This window comes from Mus musculus, chromosome 1 (genome assembly GCF_000001635.26).
Source record: "Mus musculus strain C57BL/6J chromosome 1, GRCm38.p6 C57BL/6J".
In the NCBI taxonomy this organism is placed as follows: Eukaryota; Metazoa; Chordata; class Mammalia; order Rodentia; family Muridae; genus Mus; species Mus musculus.
In genome coordinates, this window is record NC_000067.6 from 63133536 (window position 1) to 63154060 (window position 20525).

The 20525-nt window shown below is 40.8% G+C and overlaps 1 protein-coding gene and 1 long non-coding RNA gene across 8 annotated transcripts in view; one reads left to right on the top strand and one right to left on the bottom strand.

The window, feature by feature from the left end:
• Positions 1-20525, top strand: part of Ino80dos (INO80 complex subunit D, opposite strand) — a 43825-nt gene that overhangs the window by 19065 nt on the left and 4235 nt on the right. For both annotated transcript variants that reach the window (NR_045915.1, NR_045914.1), the window contains exon 2: positions 10584-10650. This is a non-coding gene — a long non-coding RNA (INO80 complex subunit D, opposite strand). The remainder of the gene's footprint in view (positions 1-10583; positions 10651-20525) is intronic.
• Positions 10057-20525, bottom strand: part of Ndufs1 (NADH:ubiquinone oxidoreductase core subunit S1) — a 33231-nt gene continuing 22762 nt past the window's right edge. For all 6 annotated transcript variants that reach the window (NM_145518.2, NM_001160039.1, NM_001160040.1 and 3 more), the window contains 7 exons: positions 19240-19369; positions 18016-18176; positions 16422-16576; positions 14861-15036; positions 13755-13889; positions 13585-13657; positions 10057-10387 (listed from right to left, as the gene is read on the bottom strand). In NM_145518.2, coding sequence (NP_663493.2) covers positions 10296-10387; positions 13585-13657; positions 13755-13889; positions 14861-15036; positions 16422-16576; positions 18016-18176; positions 19240-19369 — 922 coding nt within the window. In that variant the 3' untranslated portion in view covers positions 10057-10295. The remainder of the gene's footprint in view (positions 10388-13584; positions 13658-13754; positions 13890-14860; positions 15037-16421; positions 16577-18015; positions 18177-19239; positions 19370-20525) is intronic.

Here is a 20525-nt window from a genome sequence, read left to right on the forward strand (position 1 = left end):
AGAGTGGGGAAGGAGGAGGAGGGAGGAGAAAGGAGGAAAAGAAGGAGGAAGAAGAAGACAGACAGACAGACAGACAGACAGACAGACCCTAACCAGGTGTGCTGTGATATACCTATAAACATAGCACTTGTAAAATGGAAACAGCAGAGTCAGAAGTTCAAGGTTGTCTTTGGCTACAGAGCAAGTTCAAAGCCAGGTTTGGGCTACATGAGACCCTGTCTCAAAACAAAACAACAAACAAAGAATAAAAAACAAAAACCAGACCAAGTTCAGTATGGAATGTCTTAATCCCAGCACTCCAGACAAAGGCAAGCAAGTTTCTTAGGAGTTTGAGGCCAGCCTAGTCTGGTCTACAAAGTGAGACCCTATGTCACACACACAAACAAATAAACAAACAAACATACATAGCATAACAACAACAAAATGAAACCCCATATAATGTGAAAAGGAAAAAAAATTCACACTTGTAGGAGTCTTTGAAATTTGAAATATAGTAAGGAATATTACTTATTAAAAGTTTTAGAAAGTAGAAAACCACTGGGCGTGGTGGCACATGCCTTTAAACCCAGCACTCAGGAGGCAGAGGCAGGCGAATTTCTGAGTTGGAGGCCAGCCATGTCTACAGGGTGAGTTCCAGGACAGCCAGGACTACACAGAGAAACCTTGTCTCGAAAAAAGACAAAAAGGCAGGTGAATTTCTGAGTTTGAGGACAGCCTGGTCTACAAAGTGAGTTCCAGGACAGCCAGGGCTATACAGAGAAACCCTGTCTCAAAAAAACAAACAAACAAAAAAAAAAAACAAAAAAAATTGAAAACCTGCAAAAATATGACTTACAAGTCAAAATAATATGTATTATTTTTATATACTTTAAAATATAAAATACATTTTATATTTTAAAAATTATTATTTAATAATATCTTAAAATGTATTAAGAGTTTGCGTGTGTGCATATGTGTATGTGGTGTATGGAGACACACTCACATATGTGCACCCTTAAGGCTAGAGACACTCACATATGTGCACCCTTAAGGCTAGAGGAGGGTGTTGTGTGTCCTCTCTCCTGCCTTAACAGCTATGAAATATGACCTTTCACTAACCCTGGAACTAGCCTGATGCGCACTACAGTTGCAATCTTCCTGTCTTGCCTACACACAATACTGGGGTTCCAGGTGTGTGTGGCTGGGTTATGTGACTGCTGGGGATTCAAATTCAGGTTCTCACGCTTACTCAGCAAGTGGTCCTTCCCACTGAGTCACCGACCCAGCCCTTCAAAACAAGTCTGTAGGGTTTTCTACTTGTTTGCATTTTGAGTCAAGGTCTTGCTGTATAATATCCTCCTGCCTCACCTGAGTGAATACTTGAGTGTTGAGATTATAAACCTGTCTCTCCCATAATGCCTGGCCGATGTTATAATTTGAGAGGTTTTGGGTTTTATTTTTTTCATTCTGGTTTTTCAAGACAGGGCTTTTCTGTGTAGCCCTGGCTGTTCCTGGAACTCACTCTGTAGACCAGGCTGGCCTTGAACTCACAGAAATCCACCTGCCTCTGCCTCTCCAGTGCTGGGATTAAAGGTGTGCATGACCACTACCTAGCAAAAGTATTTTATTTTTATGATTTATTTATTTTTATTGTATGTGCTTTGGTGTTTTGCCTGCATGTATTCTGTGTGAAGGTGTTAGACATCCTAGGACTGGAGTTACAGATGGTTGTGAGCTGCCATGTGGGTGCTGGGAATTGAACTCAGGTCCTTAGGAAGAGCAGCCAGTGCTCTTAACTCCTTAGTCATCTCTCCAGCTCCTTGAAAGTGTTTTTATGAGCATATATAACTATACATAATTTACACTGGGTTGCTAATGCTTACAACTGCTTTTCTATCAATTTTGGTTATCTATAAAGAAATCAAAGTTAGTATTCAAATGAACTAAGAAACTGTGTTGTATGACAGAATTGCATTGTATAACTTACTAGTTAATATTGCAACAACAACAACAACTGAATGAGACTCACGGAGCAGTGCCAAGTTGAAATGAGTCATTGGATCGGTATTATGGTGATTGAATGGGGAAAGTTAACAGGTATGGTAACTGGTCCAGAAGAAAAACATGACTGTTTGGTTTGGTTTTTCTTGGAGCTAGGAATTGAACCCAGAGCCTTGACTATCAAGGCAAGTACTTTACCAGGAAATAATAATAAAGTACAGCATAGTTAATCAAAGTTAAGAAGAAGTTGTAATGATAATGAATTTATCATTTGGATTGGAAAGAAAAGGATAACCAACATCTTTGATGTGTTAGCTTGATGAGGAGTAAGGAGAGGTCTAAGAACTAACTATGGGCCTTAGATAATGAATGGTAGGGAATGGATGTGTGGATCCTTTTTGCCATCTCTGTGTGTTAGTACCAGGACACTCCAAGCCCCGGCCTAACTATGTGACCCTTGACCTACATTGCTAGGACAACGACCCTCAATCCCACAACCCATTTGGCTCAGTTCCCACCCTCACTGGCGTGACGTCATTTTCCATATAAATTAGGGGATCACCCCCTCCTTGCTCTCTTTTCTTCTCTCTCTTCTCTTTCTTCTCTTCCCCCTCTTTCTCTCTTTTTCCTATCCTCTGCCCTTCTACCCGCTTTGCCACCCCCCTATCCATGCACAATAAACCTCTCCCACATGGAACCACCTTGACCTGGTCTGCTGTCTGGTTTATCCGCTCAAAATATACATAGATTAATAGTATCTGATATTAATTAACATATCACTGTGTACATAAACTAGCCTGTATCAGAGACTAGCAGAGGCAACTTAATGTTGTGTAACCGTGCTGAATCAGAAGGCATGAAAGAAGAGTTCTCAATGAGGGAGGATGACCTCCTCGTGGACAGAAGAGCCTATTTAATACAATTCCTTGCCCAGTCCCCTACCCAGCAATTGAATGCCTAGGAGAGAGGAACTTACTCTGGGGGTAAGCATTTGGCTCGTTCTATTCAACACTGGCACCAGGCATGAAGAGCAAAGTCAACATCACTGTTCCCATTTAAAGAGCACACCAGATACTTCCTGGAATATAACACTGAGTAGGCACAATCCTTACCTCCCAGCCTTAATTTAAGCTATTAGCGGTAACAGCAGACTGTTGTATTAGAAGCAGTAAAAGCCCCTAGGGATCTTTTTGGTGGTTCTAGCATAAGTTTTCTATCCCATTGCAGGTTGTTTCTCATCTGGTCTCTCAGGACGGCTTCTTTTGCATGTGTACTTTACACATATGTTCATTTACGTATATGTTACAGCAGAACATGAGTAGAAGAACCAAGTCCAGTCAGAAAGGTTACAGTGGGATAAGATATGGGCTCTTTGCTCTGGGGGTGGTTTTGGCTGCTTTTTGAGATAGTTTTGTTATACATCCCAGGCTGGCTGTGAACTCATCACATAGCTCCCGCGCCTCCAACTCCTATTCTCCTCCTTCCTGTCTTAGCCTCCTGAGTACTGACAGTACAAGAGTGTCCTCTTATACTAGGCACCAAATATATTAAGAATTAGAGGGCACTAGAGATGCCTCAGGGGTTAAGAGTGGTTGCTCTTCGCTGGGCGTGGTGGCGCACGCCTTTAATTCCAGCACTAGGGAGGGAGAGGCAGGCAGATTTCTGAGTTAGAGGCCAGCCTGGTCTACAAAGTGAGTTCCAGGACAACCAGGGCTATACAGAGAAACCCTGTCTCGAAAAACAAAAACAAAAACAAACAAACAAAAAAAGAATGGTTGCTCTTCAATAACAGTTTTTTAAATGTTTGTGGGTAAGCAGGCAGAAATGTGGCCCTCTGTCCCACCCAATAAGCTGTGAAATTTGAAAAAAAGAAAAAAAAAAAAAGTGGTAAGAGTGGTTGCTCTTCTAGAGGGCCCAGGTTCAATTTTCAACATCCACATGGTGTGGTTCACAATGACCCTGTAACTCCAGTCCCAGGAGGTCTGAGGCCCTTTTCTGGCTGCCTTGGCCATTGTATGCACATGGCACATATGCATATACATAGACAAAAAACTCATGCACATAAAAATTTAGAAAAAGATTAGATATTTCCTTTGATATCTAATGATTTACACAACATGTCGGATTTTCCTAAAATCATGCTGTTTGTCCTACTATCTGATTATGCACTGGGACTCTGTGTTTACCAAAGAGTAATGCATGTTACAAGCCAATCCTAAGTTAAGCACAGAGTAGAAAGGTACATTTTAGATAGATGCTTATTTATTTATTTATTTATTTATTTATTTATTTAGGTAGAAGCTCACCTCAGTCTCCCAAGTGTTGTGATTACAGCTGTGTACCACCACTACTGGCCATGATTACTTAAATAATCTATGAGATGGCAATATGAGTGGGGAATATGAGGGAAGCACATTAGAGGGAAGTGACCAGAGACGCTGCAGGTGAAACTGAGACGAGGGAGATGCCTCTCCCATCTACAGAGAACAAAGGTTTGAAAAGAGAGAGTCCAAATATATTAAGTACAAACAGTTGGCCAGTGATAAAGGCTGTGGATGCTAGAGGACACATTCCAGTTACTGAAAAATAAGCCCAATTGCCAAGGGAACAAAACTGTCCGGGATACTTATCCCTTAACTGACCATTCTCTGAGGCTTGCAGATGCAAAACAAGCCCTACCCCACAAAAAGGCTTGGCTGTGTACTTCCTGCTAAGCAAACAAAAAATGTCCACAGTATGCATGGGGAAGCTACAGGAAGTGACCCTATTATTATTTATATATGCAATGAACCACCTCAGATAAAACAACTTCCTCTCAGCATTGGGGGAAAAAAGGGCTTAAAATTTGTTTATTATAAGCAGGACATGATGGTGCACACCTTTAATTATAGCACTTGGGTGATGGAGGAAGGCAGATCTCTGAGTTCAAGACCAACCTGATCTATACAGTGAGTTCCAGATCAGCCAGGGCTCAAGAAAACAAACCCAAAACAAAACATTTATTTGAGTATGTGTGCAGGTGCCATGGACTGCAAATGGAGGTCAGGACAGCTTTCAGGAGTCAGTTCTCTCCTTCCACCATGAGTGTAATACACACACACACACACACACACACACACACTGCAGTTAAGTCCAATAAAATGGTAATGGAGCAGCTTCACTCTAGAACAGGAGGGACCCTAAGGGCTTTTTCCAGCCCCACACCCTCCTTCCCTCCTTTCAGCTTCCTCTTCCCACCTGAGGTCAAGGGTCAAGGCTAGGCCAAGTTCCATTCTCCACCCAAAGGAACATTCCTGAGTAAAAAATTCTCAGAATGTCCTGACAGTCACCTGACCCTTTGGAAAGTCCCAGGTAGAGTTCAAATGCGTGTCATGCTTGCTAGCCAATAGATTTAAAGGTCAATAGGCTTAGCTAATAAGTTTGAACTGTAACCTTGCTGATGTAACCTGTGCCCCTAAAAAGTATAAAAATTGCTTGTACCTGGGCAGTGGTGGCGCACGCCTTTAATCCCAGCACTTGAGAGGCAGAGGTGGGCGGACTTCTGAGTTCGAGGCCAGCCTGATCTACAGAGTGAGTTCCAAGGACAGCCAGGGCTACACAGAGAAACCCTGTCTTGAAAAAAAAAACCAAACCAAAACAAACAAAAAACTGCTTGCAATAGCCATTCAAGGTCACCTTCTCATCACTTACCTCCAGGAAAATAAACTTCTTGCTTTTGCATCGATCTGATTTGCATCTCGAAAGGGGCATCTCGAAGTAAGTACCAATGTCCAAGGGTTGCGGTCTTACATATACAAACTATAATGTTAAGCATTTTCTCTGAGGAGTATCACTTTAGTTAAGACTCATGTTGACCTGTAGTAACCCAGATCACACAATCGGTAAGACACCTACCAGAAAACCATCTCCTGAAGCCAGGTGTGGTGGTACAGACCTGTGGTTCAGCATTTGGGAGGTAAAATCAGAAAGACTGGAACTTTGAAGGCAGCCTGGGCTACAAAGTAAGACTTTCCTTGGGAAAAAAGAGATCAAAACAAACGCATTTTTTTTTTTTCTTTAGATCTATTTAAAAGATTAAGACTGGAGAGACAGAGCCGGTCGTGGTGGCTCACACCTTTAATCCCAGCACTCGGGAGGCAGAGGCAGGCTGATTTCTGAGTTCAAGGCCAGCCTGGTCTACAAAGTGATTTCCAGGGCTATACAGAGAAACCCTGTCTCGAAAAACCACAAAATAAAAAATAAAAGACTGGAGAGACGGCTCAGTGCTAAGAGTGCCTGCTGTACAACCATGAGACCGAGTGTCCGTCCATAGGCTCAGTGCTGTAGGGGTGCTGTGGGGGTGGCGGGAGACAAAGGACTGATGGGACTTGCTGGATGGCTGCCTAGATGCGCTTCTGTTTTGGGAAGAGACTGCCTCAAAGGAACAAGGTAAAGCAGATTAGAGGACACCTTGTAGCATGTAGTTTTAAAAAATGAACCCAAGCTAAATCCGGCTATGTGCCAACATCAGCGGTCTGTCTAATCCTAGCCTAGTGCATAGCCCGAGACCATGTATTTCTTCTAGCCAATGCCTCTCTCATAAACACTATCTCTGCCTCTCCCGCGCTTCAAGATCGCTCTCTTGCCATCCCACTACACTCCAAGGGAGAGTGGAGCTCGGTCCTTTGCCCAATCTTCCCGTTCCAAAGCCTGGCCGAATTCCTGGCTATGCTCTTTCCCTGCTGCCCACCTGAGCTGCCAAGAATGAAAAAACACCAGACAATCGTAGTTTAAAACCAACAGATGACACAACTGCTGCGCGCAAAATCTCTCCTAAACTCATCAACTATTCTATGTTGGGAATCTTCCGGTGGTAGAGGTCGCCACTGGGTCTAACAGATCCCATCTACATCCTGCCTCCTTTCGTCCCCACCTCGCTCTAAAAAGGCGTTTGTAGCCGGGCGTGGTGGCACATGCCTTTGATCCCAGCACTTGGGAGGCAGAGGCAGGCGAATTTCTGAGTTCGAAGCCAACAGCCAGTGCTATACAGAGAAACCCTGTCTCAAAAAAACTAAAAAAAAAAAAAAAAAAAAAAAAAAAAGCTAAGAGTGGCTTCAACCTTATCCTATACTCGCCTAGGGATTTGCAGGTTTTATACTGGACACAAGAGCAACAAAGTTTAATATATAAGAAAATATTTATAGGCGCTAAATTGAAAATATTTCATTTTATAATCTATATTGTTTTCATCTACATACGTACCTAAGTGTGGTACATGTTACATGTCCACAGTGAGTGACTATTCTTTTCTTATAGTGGTGTTCCAGGATGGCCTTGAACACAGGACTGCCCCACCTTGCATTAAGTGTCAGATGTGTGCCATACCTGCTCCATGTTGACATCTTACACCTTTTTTTTTTTTTTTCTTTCGAGACAGGGTTTCTCTGTGTAGCCCTGGCTGTCCTGGAACTCACTCTGTAGACCAGACTGGCCTCAAACTCAGAAATCGACCTGCTTCTGCCTCTGCCTCCCAAGTGCTGGGATTAAAGGCGTGTGCCACCATGCCCGGCTACTATAGTTTTTTAATTGTTAGCTTAACTGGTGGTGAGGTGAGTCTGGTTCTAACAGACTAACAGTCTGTTATCAAATGCTGGCACTGACACAAATACATAAATACTCAGGAGTTTTGTCTACTTCAATACTTAGTATATGGTTTTCTTGTTCTAAACGCCCTGTTTAGTTTTGCTCTCTGAAACCAAGCATAGTGGCAAAAATCTATAATCCCAGCATGTAAAGAGACAGGAAGAAGAATCAATGGCTAAGTCCATCCTTGGCTACACAGTGACTCTGAAGCCAGTCTGAGATATATGAGATCTTGTCACAAGATAAAACAAACAGGAAAAATACACACACACCACACAGTAAATTATACTAAAAGTGTTAAAATTTTCATCAAAATAAACAAAGAATATCTAAATAATAAATTAATTTTCATAGGCTGTGGCAGTAAGCATTGTTGATTGGGCTACCACAGGAGAATTCATTAAATTTCTTAGAACCTGAGACAGGAAGGCTTTTGTTCTTTTTAGGAAAATATAAACAAAGTAGAGGTCATATAAAGCATGATTATTGCTCAGCCTAGGAACTAAGTCCCTGACACACTCAGATGGTGACTTTCCATCCAAGATCAAGGACTCTCTCATTGCAGCCTCTGGAAGCGGTAACATTTGAGTCTGCCTTTACAATGGAGCCCTCAGTTACTAAGCAGACTGAACACCAGCTCTCAGGAACTAGCCAAAAGTTTTATAAACTTTCTGATTTTACTGTGGGGTTATTGTAAGGTGGGAGTTATAATTTTTATCCACAGCTTACAAATGAAGAAACAATGTTTAAAAATGTTCAACACTTCTAAAGTTAAATAAGATCTGATTTGGCAAGAAATACTTCAGTAAGTTATCCATAACTAGCATGCAGTTTCCCTCTTCTGATGGAAATTTTATTTTACTCTTAGACCATTCTTTACGCTTTACACCATTCTTGCCATTAGTATCTAAGTGTATCCTTAGTTTCTGGAGGACAGTCCAAAGATGTATGGTCAGCTTAGGCATACCTAGGTCCTTTCCTGAGTATCCACTTCACTGCAGACTACTGCGGGAAACACAGAGCTGGGAGTCATATCCTCTCGAGGCCAGCAGTGTGGAGTGCTGAAGAATACGGGAGGGAGGCACAGGAACAATGTACTGGACGCAAACTCTTAACATAAAGAATTTATACTTTCAGGCAGCTAGGAGTTTTAGTAAGTTATCCGTAATCAATCATGGTGGCCCAACCATGTAGTACCAGCTTTATAGGAGGTATGTGCTGTGGTTTGAACCTAGGGCCACATATATGTTCCTTCACTGAGCTATGTCCTGAGTTCAGTGTACTTTAAAGTATATATCTTCAAGACATATCACTAACGACAAGTATTTCTGAAAAGGTTAAGATGACAAACTTTGTACAATTATTTTGTGTGCGAGAAAGGGAACCTAGGGCCTCACATACACTAAGCACACTGTCCACCACCACTCAGCCAGCCCTGAACCACTTCTAAAGGACTGATGGCACACTACTACTCTAAAACCATTTTATTCTTATGCCAGGAAAATGGTGTCCTATAGTTGGGGTTTTAGTGCAAAGAGAAAGAAAGAAATGAGAATTACAAAAGAAGAGAGTTTTGGGGAAAGTGAACTAAAACCCTGTGCTGTGCTGAGGATGCACTGGCGGAGGAGCACTGCCCAGCCAGCCTAGGCCCTGGGTTCAAACCTCAGAACTGCAGGTAAAACAAAACAACCCACATCTTTAACTTACTTTTGGATCATCTCCCAAGTTAATAATAAAATGTTGGGGTTTTTGTTTGTTTTTAAAGATTTATTTTGTGTATATGAATACACTGTAGTTGTCTTCAGACACACCAGAAGAGGGCATCAGATCACATTGTAGATGGTTGTAAGCCACCATGTGGTTGCTGGGAATTGAATTTGAAAGAGCAGTTAGTGCTCTTAACCACTGAGCCATCTCACCAGCCCGATAAAATGTTTTTCTTTAATTACTTTTTGTTGTTGTTTTTTTTTTTTTTTTTTTTTTTTTCGAGACAGGGTTTCTCTGTGTAATCCTGGCTGTCCTGGAACTCACTCTGTAGACCAGGCTGGCCTTGAACTCACAGGAATCTGCTTACCTCTGCCTCCTTAGTGCTGGGATTAAAGGGGTATTCCACCATACCCAGCTTTCGACAGGATCTTAACTCTGTAGCCCAGGCTGGCTATATTTGTATGTGTAGAATTTGTAGGATTCATTTCCTCCTACCATGTAGGTTCCAGGGCTCAAACTCACATTAGTTAGAGTTGGCAGCAAGCACCTTTACCCATTTTGAGCCATCCTGCTGGCCCATAAATCTTCTGCATAAAATGTGGAGACTGAATGGAAGATCTGTGTTGTTTCCTTAAGCTTCAGGGGTTGAGTCTTTAGCCTCACATATGCTTGGCAACTACTCTACCAGTGAGCTATGTCCCTAGCCCTGAATGATCTATGAAAATAAAAAAACTTCACACTTTAATATCAGTGTTTTTAACATGAAAGAGAAAATGATAGTTTTATTAAACTAGTTAATGCTTGCACACAATTACATACATTTTAAACTGCCAGGATTTTTGATAAGTACAATACCATTTTCGGATAAGCATAGTATAACTTTAAATATTACATCATTCAGACTCATGTTGGAAAACATTAACTTATAAGGGATTACAGCAATGTCCATTTACTGTCTGTAGCAAAAAGGGTCCCTGTTAGATGTCTCAGCATATGGACGGCTCCTCTACTGCCTGAGCGCCCTCGGTGACAGCTTTGACACACTTGGCCATTGTCTGTGAGGCTCTGCTAATGGAGTCTGAAAGACATTAAGAGCATGCATTTTGTTAATACAACTTCCTTTGTTGTTTTTAAAACAATGTCTCAGATTTCAGGCCAGCCCAGAATTCAATAGTATACCAAGTTAGCCTCAAATCTGGGGTGATCCTCCTACCTCAAATTCCCAGGGAAGAGCCACTAATGCCATTTTTTTTTTTTTGTTACTGTGACTTTAGAACACACGGAGAATTTTAATGTACACATGCAAGAACAAAAGCCTGTGAAGCTGGAACGCAACTGTAGGTAAGCAATAAGCCCTGAACATAAGCTCTTTACTGCCCACGGTTTTTAGTTAGGGTCTTAGCTATCTCTGGCTGTCTATGAAGCCAAGGATGACCTTGAACTTTGATCTGTCTGCCTCCACCTCCCATTTACCACAACTTTCTGGTTATATGTTTTTAGTCTCTAGCAGTAATTAAATAATCACATAAAAACTAGATTACATGACAGTATGAAAAATTAAATGATAGGAAATTCTTTAAAAATCTAAGGAAAAAAATGGACACAATATGCTCTGCTTATCAGATAGATGTTGTAGCTCACACTCATCGCGCTCCAGCACTTCACAAGATGAGGCAGGATTGCTGTGTGTCTGAGGTCAACCTGGGCTTCAAGAGATAGAATCATTTCCAAAAAAACCCAAAAACCCCACCAGAGGCTGGCATGATGGTATGGCTGGACAAGCTGAGTTTGATCTATATCCCAATATAGAAGCTTAATGTACAGGCACATATTAGTAATCACAGCCCTCTATAGGATGAGCACCAGGAACTAAGAGAATCACCCTGTAGCTTGGGTTAGCTAGCCTGGAATATAAAACATCCTAGAGTGGTAGGGTTTTTCTGTATCCACAGCACTCAAAGAAGCTGAGGTAGAAGGTGGTAAATTGGAGGCCATTGTGGGCTACATAAGAACACCTTCCCTTGGGGACTGGAGAAATGGCTCAGTGGTTAAGAGCACTGACTTGAGTGCTCTTCTGAAGGTCCTGAGTTCAAATCCCAGCAACCACATGTTCGCTCACAACCATCAGTAATGAGATCTGATGCATGCCCTCCTCTGGTGCTGAGTTCAGCAAGTAGAGGTCCTGAACTCAAATTCCCAGCAACCACACGATGGCTCACAACCATCAGCATAGCTACAGTGTACTCATATACATAAAATAAATAAATAAATATTTATTGAAACAAAAAACAAAACAAAAACCAAACCTTCTCTTAAAAAGAGAGCCAGACAGTGGTACCACATGCCTTTGAGATCTCTGAGTTTAAGTTTAGACTGGTCTACAAAGTGAGTTCCAGGATAGCCAGGGTGTCACAGAAAAACTCTGCCTCAAAAAGGGAAAAAAATTAAAAAGCTCAATTTGTTTGTCATTCATGTCTTGCTATGTGGCAGAATTTAATGTTGAACTCCTTAATCTCCTGTCACCAAGTACTGAGACTCCAGGTGTAACCCACCATGAGCAGAAAACCCGCCAATCTTTGAATGCATGTAAATCTTCCTGCTTCCAGCACTCACAAGTCACAGTACTGTTTCACTGTAGTTTGTGCTTGGTTGTATAGTGTACAATGACTCCAACTTGCATTTATTTTTAAAACTGTTTGGAAATGTATCATTGGTGTGTGAATGTGAGGGGGTATGAGCATGTCCAGTGTTTGTGTGGAGGTCAGAGGACAACTTTTGGGAGTTGGTTCTGCTACTGTGGGGTCCGGTTTACATCACAAGCTTTTACACAATAAGCCATTCTGCTGGATCTGATCCTAACACTTCTATCACCTCACTGAAATAACCTTACTAGTACATGCTAACTTAAAGATGTATAAACACAGAGTCTGAAATGTTAAGATCATTTGCAAATCTTGCAGAGGGCTGGGATTATGTTCCTAACACCTCCATAGAGGCTTACAACTGTCTGCAACTCTAGTCCCAGGGGATCCAAAACCCTCTTCTCATCTCCTCAGGAATTAGATACACAAATAGTACAGAGGCATGCATGTAAACAAAACCTATACACATTTTTTAAAAGGTAAAATTAAACATCATTTTAAGGCTCATAAGATGTAGTTCAGTTGGAAAAATGCTGCACTAGCACACAGGAAGCCCTAGGCTGGGTCTCCAGTACCATAAAAATTGTGGTGGTGCAGGCCTGTAGTCTCAGCACTTGGCACTGTGAGAAAGAAGAGTACAAATTCAAGGTCATCCTCTGCTTTGACAAGATGGTTTTAAGGTCACCTTGGCTACATGAAACCCAGTTTTTAAACAGGGGGGGGGGGGGGGCCCGCAGAGAGATGGCTCAGAGGTGAAGAGCAATGACTGCTCTTCTAGAGGTCCTGAGTTCAATTCCCAGCAACCACAAGGTGGCTCACAACCATCTATCTGTAATGGGATCTGATGCCCTCTTCTGGTGTGGCTGAAGATAGTGACAGTGTATTCTCATACATAAAATAAACAAAATCTTTAAAAGATTAAAAAATAGAAAACCAAACAAATTTATGCTCCTATGTGCTTTTAGGTAAGAAATTATTTACATATCAACTGTCTCATACCTTTATCAACTGTTGTCAAAGTTATAGAAAATGAATGGTGATCTGCATTTCTTAAAAGCGTTCTAACAATTTACACCAGAAGCCCTGTTTAATATATTAAAAAATCTTTAAGTATTCTGAATATTCTATCAATAATTTTCAGAAAACCTTGAGAGTTTTTTTAGTACTTTAAATTTCTATTCATTGATTTTTCCATATACTACTAAATTTTACAATTTAAATCTGTTAAACCTTTTGGGTGTTCAAACTTTGCTTTCATGTCAGAAACACACAGAATGCTAGAAAGCTAGGGGTATAGTGCCCGTGCTTAACATGTACAAAATGAGCCTTGACACCCAGATCTACCGCCTAAATTACATTAGCTTTGATGTCTAACAATGTCAGACCAGAGGCTCCTGAGATGTCCTCAGTGGACAAGGGTGCTTGTTACCAAGCTTAATGACTTGAGTTTGATTCCCACAAATTGTCCTGACCTCCACACTCTTCATGGTGAGCGTATGCCTGCCCAAGCACAAGTAAATAAATATAAAAAAATCAAGTTCTTTAGATTAATAGCAAATATTGCCAAACCAAAAAAAGCTATGAAGCTAAAGGATTCTCTGATTCTCTGTGAGTAGGTAGCAGTCAAACTTACCTGTCATATAGAAGTCTTTTATAGTTAGCTGAGGTGGAACGAGTGGGTCAGCAAGAACCTCCTGGTTTACTAGCTGGAAAGAGAGAGAGAGACCAGAATCATACTGAAAACCAGTACTACCATGCCAAGATACAGCACATTAGGAAAACTGCACACAGGCAAGTTTTTACCTTGGCAAGCTCACTTGCTTGCTGAAAGTAATTAGTTTCTTCAATATCATCATATCGAACCAGATTAGGAGAGACCTCTTCAAGACGGTTCCTTACTTGATCCAGAGTGTCATATGGAAGAGTGATACCTGCAATCTACAACACATCAGATTCACCATGACAAACAACTTTACTACTTAAAAAATGTCAGAATTGGGGCAAGCCAGGATGACTCAAGACATCAGGCATCAAGTCTGAAGAGAGTCAATCACTAGGACCCACACAGTGCAGGAAGAGAACAGATTCCCTCAGAGCCCTCTAAACCTCCAAATATTGTTGCAGCACGCACAGCCCATGGCCCAATATAATAAATAATTGTTGTTTAGCAGGCTGAGATGGCCTGGATCTTTAATCTTAGCACTTGAAAGACAGAGGCAGGCAGATCTCTGAATTTGGGGCCAGCTTGGTCTATAGAACAAGTTCTAGGGCTTCAAAGAGAAACCTTGTCTTGAGGAAAAAAAAAAAAAAAAATCAGGGTTGGGGCTCAATCTCCAGCAACAAAAAAGGAACAAAACAATTCATAATGGAAACTATGATAAAATAACTCGGTATTACTAGAAAGAAAAAAGTCTTTTAGTATATTTTAGCAGGCATTTTTTTCCTTTTTCCTTTCTTAATTTTTTTCCTTTTTCCTTTCTTAATTTATCTGCAGAATGTTGCTCTGTGGTAGAGAGAATACTTAGCAAGTATATGGTCCTGAAGTAAAAGATCACAGAGACGATGCTAGGCTAACTATCAATGCTTCTTGCTTGATGTTAATCTACAAGGAAAGTACCAACTTCAATTCTTCATTTTTCTGAACACTTTATTTCCTACACAACCAGGTTATGCCACTAACTTAGCCTTAATGAATGAAATCGTAGTTCAGCGGTGGAGGCCCTGCCTAGTACCTGCCGAGGCCCTGGGTTCTGTCTCCAGCACTACAAGCTACATACAGGAATTTATTGAACTTAGGACTTCTTCGTGCATGCTAAGCAAGTCCTCTCCCAACTGAGCCACATCTCCAGTTGCTTAATGAATATTAAGGAACAAAAAAAGACTTCAAAGAAATGCCTCAAAAATAATACCTCAGAGAGAGCTCTTATGATTTTCCAGTCTTCTCGTGCCAAGCCAGGAGGCGTCACTGCTACTTTGGTTTGCTGAGCTCTGCCCTCAGTATTGACATAAGTAGCAGACTTTTCTGTGTAAGCAGCCCCTGGGAGAATAACATCAGCCATGGGAGCACCAACATCACCATGGTGTCCTGGGAGGAGAAAAACAGTGAACCATATTTTAGTAAAAACTGGACTGGGCTGGAGAAATGGCTCAGTGGTTAAGAGCACTGACTGTTCTTCCAGAGGTCTCTCATTTGTTTTGTCAAGACAAGGTTTCTATGAAAAGGCATACACTACCATGCCCAGCCACTTTCATAGTTTATAAAGTGAGACTAAGAGTGCAGTTCACTTTTAACCCCAAATTCTCGGGAGGCAGAAGCAGGTGGATCCCTGAGTTCGAGGCCAGCCAAGTCTACAGAGTGAGTTCTAGGACAGCCAGGGCTATATGGAGAAAAAAACCAAAAAAAGAAAAAAAAAAAAAAAAAAAAAAGGTAGTTTAGTGGTAAATTGCATAGTTTGCATGACCATCATAAATAAAAAAACAAATAAATAAATAAAAATGGCAATTAACAGGTGGTATACTGTCTTCCCATATAATAGTAGCCAGTGTAACTCCTACTGATCTCAAGGTTCTCCTGCCTTGATCCCCGCACTGGGAATACACATGTGTAACACTACTTTAGATTTTATAGTCCAGTTTTGGTTTTTTTAAAAGATGTATTTATTATATATAAGTACATTGTAGCTGTCTTCAGATACACCAGAAGAGGGCATCAGATTTCATTACAGATGGTTATGAGCCACCATGTGGTTGCTGGGAATTGAACTCAGGACCTCTGGAAGAGCAGTCAGTGCTCTTAACCACTGAGCCATCTCTCCACCCCACCTATGATAAGTTTTAAGAACTGCCTCAAACTCTTTGTCTTCCCATCTCATCCTCATCCTGGGCTAGGATCACAGGTATATGCTACTCCTCTGGTTAACAAACAGATTTTGTTTCTTATGATTTTTAAAATAAGGTTTATTATTTAAAAATTGCAAATAAAAAAGTCAATATTGGGACTGGAGAGATGGCTCAGCGGTTAAAAGCATCTACTGCTCTTCCAGAGGTCCTGAGTTCAATTCCCAGCAACCACATGGTGGCTCACAACCATCTGTAATGAGATCTGACATCTTCTTCTGGGGTGCATGAAGATAGATACCGTGTACTCATATACATTAAATAAATAAATTAATTAAAAAAAGTCACATATTCATGTTGCAGACCCAAAGTATATACACTTCAATGAACTGCTATATAGTCAGAACAGTTATTCAAAACAGAAGCTGTGTATATCAAACACCTCTTAGTATGCATCAGGTATGATTCTCTTTTGTTTCTTGTTTTGTTCTGTTTTTTCGAGACAGGGTTTCTCTGTGTAGCCCTGGCTGTCCTGGAACTCACTTTGTAGACCAGGCTGTCCTGGAACTCAGAAATCTGCCTGCCTCTGCCTCCCGAGCTCTCTTTTGTTTCTACTGCCAAGTTGCTACTTACCTTGATAAACAATGAAACAATCCTTTGGCAAGTCCTGTCGCGTGATACAACCTCCATCTGCTCCCAGAAGAAACAGCATTTTGGGAGGGTTCTTCCTAATCGCTTCTACCCCAGGTTTATAGCCAAGGTCCAAAGCAGCTACCTGGCTTGCAATCCTGTAAAACAATTATGGATTTTCAAATACATGCAGCATTTAAGTATAAGCAATTTGAGTAATTACATAGGAATAATTTGTAGCTTCTTTTATATTCAACTCTTTTTTTTTTTTTTTTTTTTATTTTTTTTTTATATTCAACTCTTACCACTGAAATATAAGATGCATAGCAGAGTGTCTCTCTTTTTCTTTTTGAGACAGGGTTTCTCTGTGTAGCCCTGGCTGGCCTAGAACTCACTCTGTAGACCAGGCTGGCGTCAAACTCTCAGAGATCCTCCTGCTTCCTGAGTGCTGGAATTGAAGTCATGGGCAACCATGCCTGGTTTCTCTTTCTTTTCCTGTGGTTTTGGAGACTGAACTAGACTCTTGTGGGCGCTAGGCAAGCACTTTAACAGTGAGCTACTCATCTTCCTCCTCCTGAAACTGTTTTTCATGAATTAATATGCAATGAAGTAACTATGAAAGCCAACTGTAAATGGCTTAAATTCAACACAGTAAGACATAAAACTTACAGTAAATCAAACATGTTTTAGAGTAAAGCCGCAGGATTTTAAAATCAAAAGAGAGCTAGGTGTGGTAGCACACTACCATAATCCCAGCAAAGGCAGGAGGACTATTAGAGTGATGTTCTGTCTGAGGCCAGTTTGATAGTAAATCGTGGATTACATAGCAAGATCCTATCTTTAAAAAGGAAAAAAAAGTAAAAGGGGGTGGTGGTGGCTGGAGAGATGGCTCAGTGGTTAAGAGCACTGACCATTCTTCCAGAGGTCCTGAGTTCAAATCCCAGCAACCACATGGTGGCTCACAACCATCTGGTCTACAGAGTGAGTTCCAGAACAGTGAGCTACACAGTAAGACCCTTTCTCGAAAACAAAAGGAAAACCCACCAAAAAAAAAAAAAAAAAAAAAAGCAGACACAGACAGACAGAGAGAGAGGAGGGAGGAGGAAGGAGGGAGGAGGAGGGAAAAGCAATGCAGGAACACCATTACTACACAGACTGGAATAGACCCTTTCAGAACGGCTTCCTACAACTGTTTCCATGTTTTAGTGAAGATAATCTAAGGAAGAAGCTCACAACAACAGCCCTTCTAAAACATGCAGAGACATGCAAAACAGCTCTTGAAACCTCTGCCTGCTTTAGTCCAGCCATTCTACTTTATAACCTATGGACAAGGGGATCTACAGTTCAGTTCCCTGGGTTATTGCTGCTTGCTTACTTAGCTTAGTTTTGGAGCTGAGAGTGGATTCGAGTCTTGCACCTGGATAGGTGTGCTCGTTACACCACGCAATTGCACCCTAGTCACTCACATGGTGGCTCACAACCATCCGTAACAGAGATCTGACTCCCTTGTCTGTAGTGTCCGAAGACAGCTACAGTGTACTTACATATAATCAATAAATAAATCTTAAAACAAACAAACAAAAAACAAGTAACAAACCTATGCAGAATATTCATAACTTTCCACTCTGCAGCAACACCGGTTGTCACTCGAATCTTTTGTACCATGTTGGACACAGCTACAAGAATTGCTGCTCCATCATCTCTCTGGAGTGCAGAACTGCCTAAAACCACCATTGGTTTTTTAGCATCCTTTAAGACCTATTTTTAAAAATAAATAAATAAATAAATAGATAGATAGATAGATAGATAGATAGATAGATAAAAAAAACCTGTTGATCTTAAAGCGCTATATGATATTTGCATCTACTGATATGCAAGTTTGGGGATCTAACATGAAGAACCATTAATTTACTTAACATCTGAATTAATAGAAACATCTTGCAAATGTTACTATGAAAAAGCTTAGTATCACATAAAACAGATTTTATACAAGTAAGAATTAAATGATTAGGTTTCAGGCCAGCCTAATCTACTTAACAAATTCCAAATCATCCAAGGCTACATACCAAGATACCATCTCTAAACAAACAAAAAGAATAAAAAATTTAAAATATGACAGAAAAAATTGTGTTGCAGTATCATCTCCTACTACTTCTTATCTGTAGAGATCCAGACAGAAGAGAAAGCAGGGAGAGCAACAGGGCATTCCTAAAGCAGGGAAGAGTTTGCTTTACGCCACAGTAAGGGAGTGAGTCTCAAGGAGATAGGAAACTACAGGCTTGGGGAAGGTTGGTAAGTAAAACTGAAAATCAAATAGCTCACACTCGTATAAAAATACTAAGTTAAAAGAGCCTGAGAGACGCTCGGAAGCCCTTGTAGAGTAGGAAGGAGTTCAGTTCCCTGAACCCACATGGCAGATCACAGCATCTACTTACTAACTCTAATTCAGGGTACACAATGTCCTCTTCTGACTTCTGTAGACATTAGGCTGGCAAGTGATAGATATACATGAAGGTGGGCAAAAAAACCTCATACATATAAATTAAAATAAATAAATTTAAAATAATAATAATTAAAAATTGGAGCTGGAGAGATGGCTCAGTGGTTAAGAACCTGGGCTGCTTTTCCAGAGGACCTGGGGTCAATTCCTAGCACACACATGGCAGCTCACAACTGTCTTTAACTCTAGTTCCAGAGGATCTGGAACCCTCACAAAGACATACATGCAGGCAAAACACCAATCACATAAAAATATAAATCTTTAAAATAATAGTAACAGTTAAAAACCAGCAACAGTAGGTATATATTAACTTAAAAGCACCTCGCAGAATGAATGCCTCCCTGAAGCAATGTCTTGCAGAATTTTAGGAGAGTCTCCTAGATGGTCGTATCTGTAAGTGAGGTCCACTGGACTACCGATGAGGGCCACTTTTAAGTCATTATGAAGCCAGCTGAAACAAAAACAATTTTAGAGCCAAATAAGCATAGCCTTTGGTTTCAACAATTCTAAGTCCTACCTCTATTTACAATCATAAAATAGCAAAAGCACAAAAGAACTCACAGACTATTTAATCTTAACACATATAATTTAAGATGTACCTTTCAAGATAAGAGTGTTGTAAAAATGTATAAATAATTCAGGGAGTAAATCTGTTGTGTGGCAATCCTAAGTACCAGTCTAATGTAAACAAAAACTATTTTAGAATAACTGACCTGTAGTTATATTCCTCAGTACATGCTATGTCAGAGTCAGTTATTTCTCAAATATCCACAAAAATAAACTGTCATTTATTTATTCTTTATAGCAGAGTACTAAGGGGCTACCTCCTTCAAAACTATTGGAGTTTTTAGGTTTTTTTAAGACAGGGTTTCTCTGTTTAGTCCTGCCAGTCCTGAAACTCACTCTCTAGACCAGGCTGGTCTCAAAATCAGAGATCTTCCTGTCTCTGCCTCCAGAATGCTGGAATTAGAAGTGTGAACCACTACCGCCCTGCTATCCTTCAAAACTATTTGTGAGTATGGTAAGTCTAATTCTCGTTTGTCTGAAGCAGTACTAATTTTACCTGAAGTAGTAACTCCCTTCCACTCTCAACCATTTTACAGGTGAGATAATAATCTAGGTAGATAATACAGTTGCCCTATTTTAAATGTCTACAACACAAATGAAAAAGACAATAGATGTGGGAGGTGTTCTATAAAATAACTAGCCTGTACTCTATAAAAAAAAGTAAAATGTGTGTGTGCGTGTGCATCTTTAAGGACCAACCAAAGACCTGGGATGGGGGAGGCTCCAGGGAGTCTATGGAGTCACTCTAGCTGAGACTCCTAGCAGTGGGGGATATGAAGCATGAAGTGGCCACTCCTATAGCCAGGCAGGAACCCTAGGGAAGTGATAAGGACACCAATCTACCCACAAAAGTTTCCACCCAAATTTTATTCTGTCTAAAAGAAATGCAGAGAGGGGGCTAAAGAGATGGTTAAGAGCACTGACTGCTCTTCCAGAGGTCCTGAGTTCAATTCCCAGCAACCATATGGTGGCTCACAACCATCTATAATGAGATTTTGTGCCTCCTGGTGTATAGGCATAAAAGCAGGCAGAATATTGTG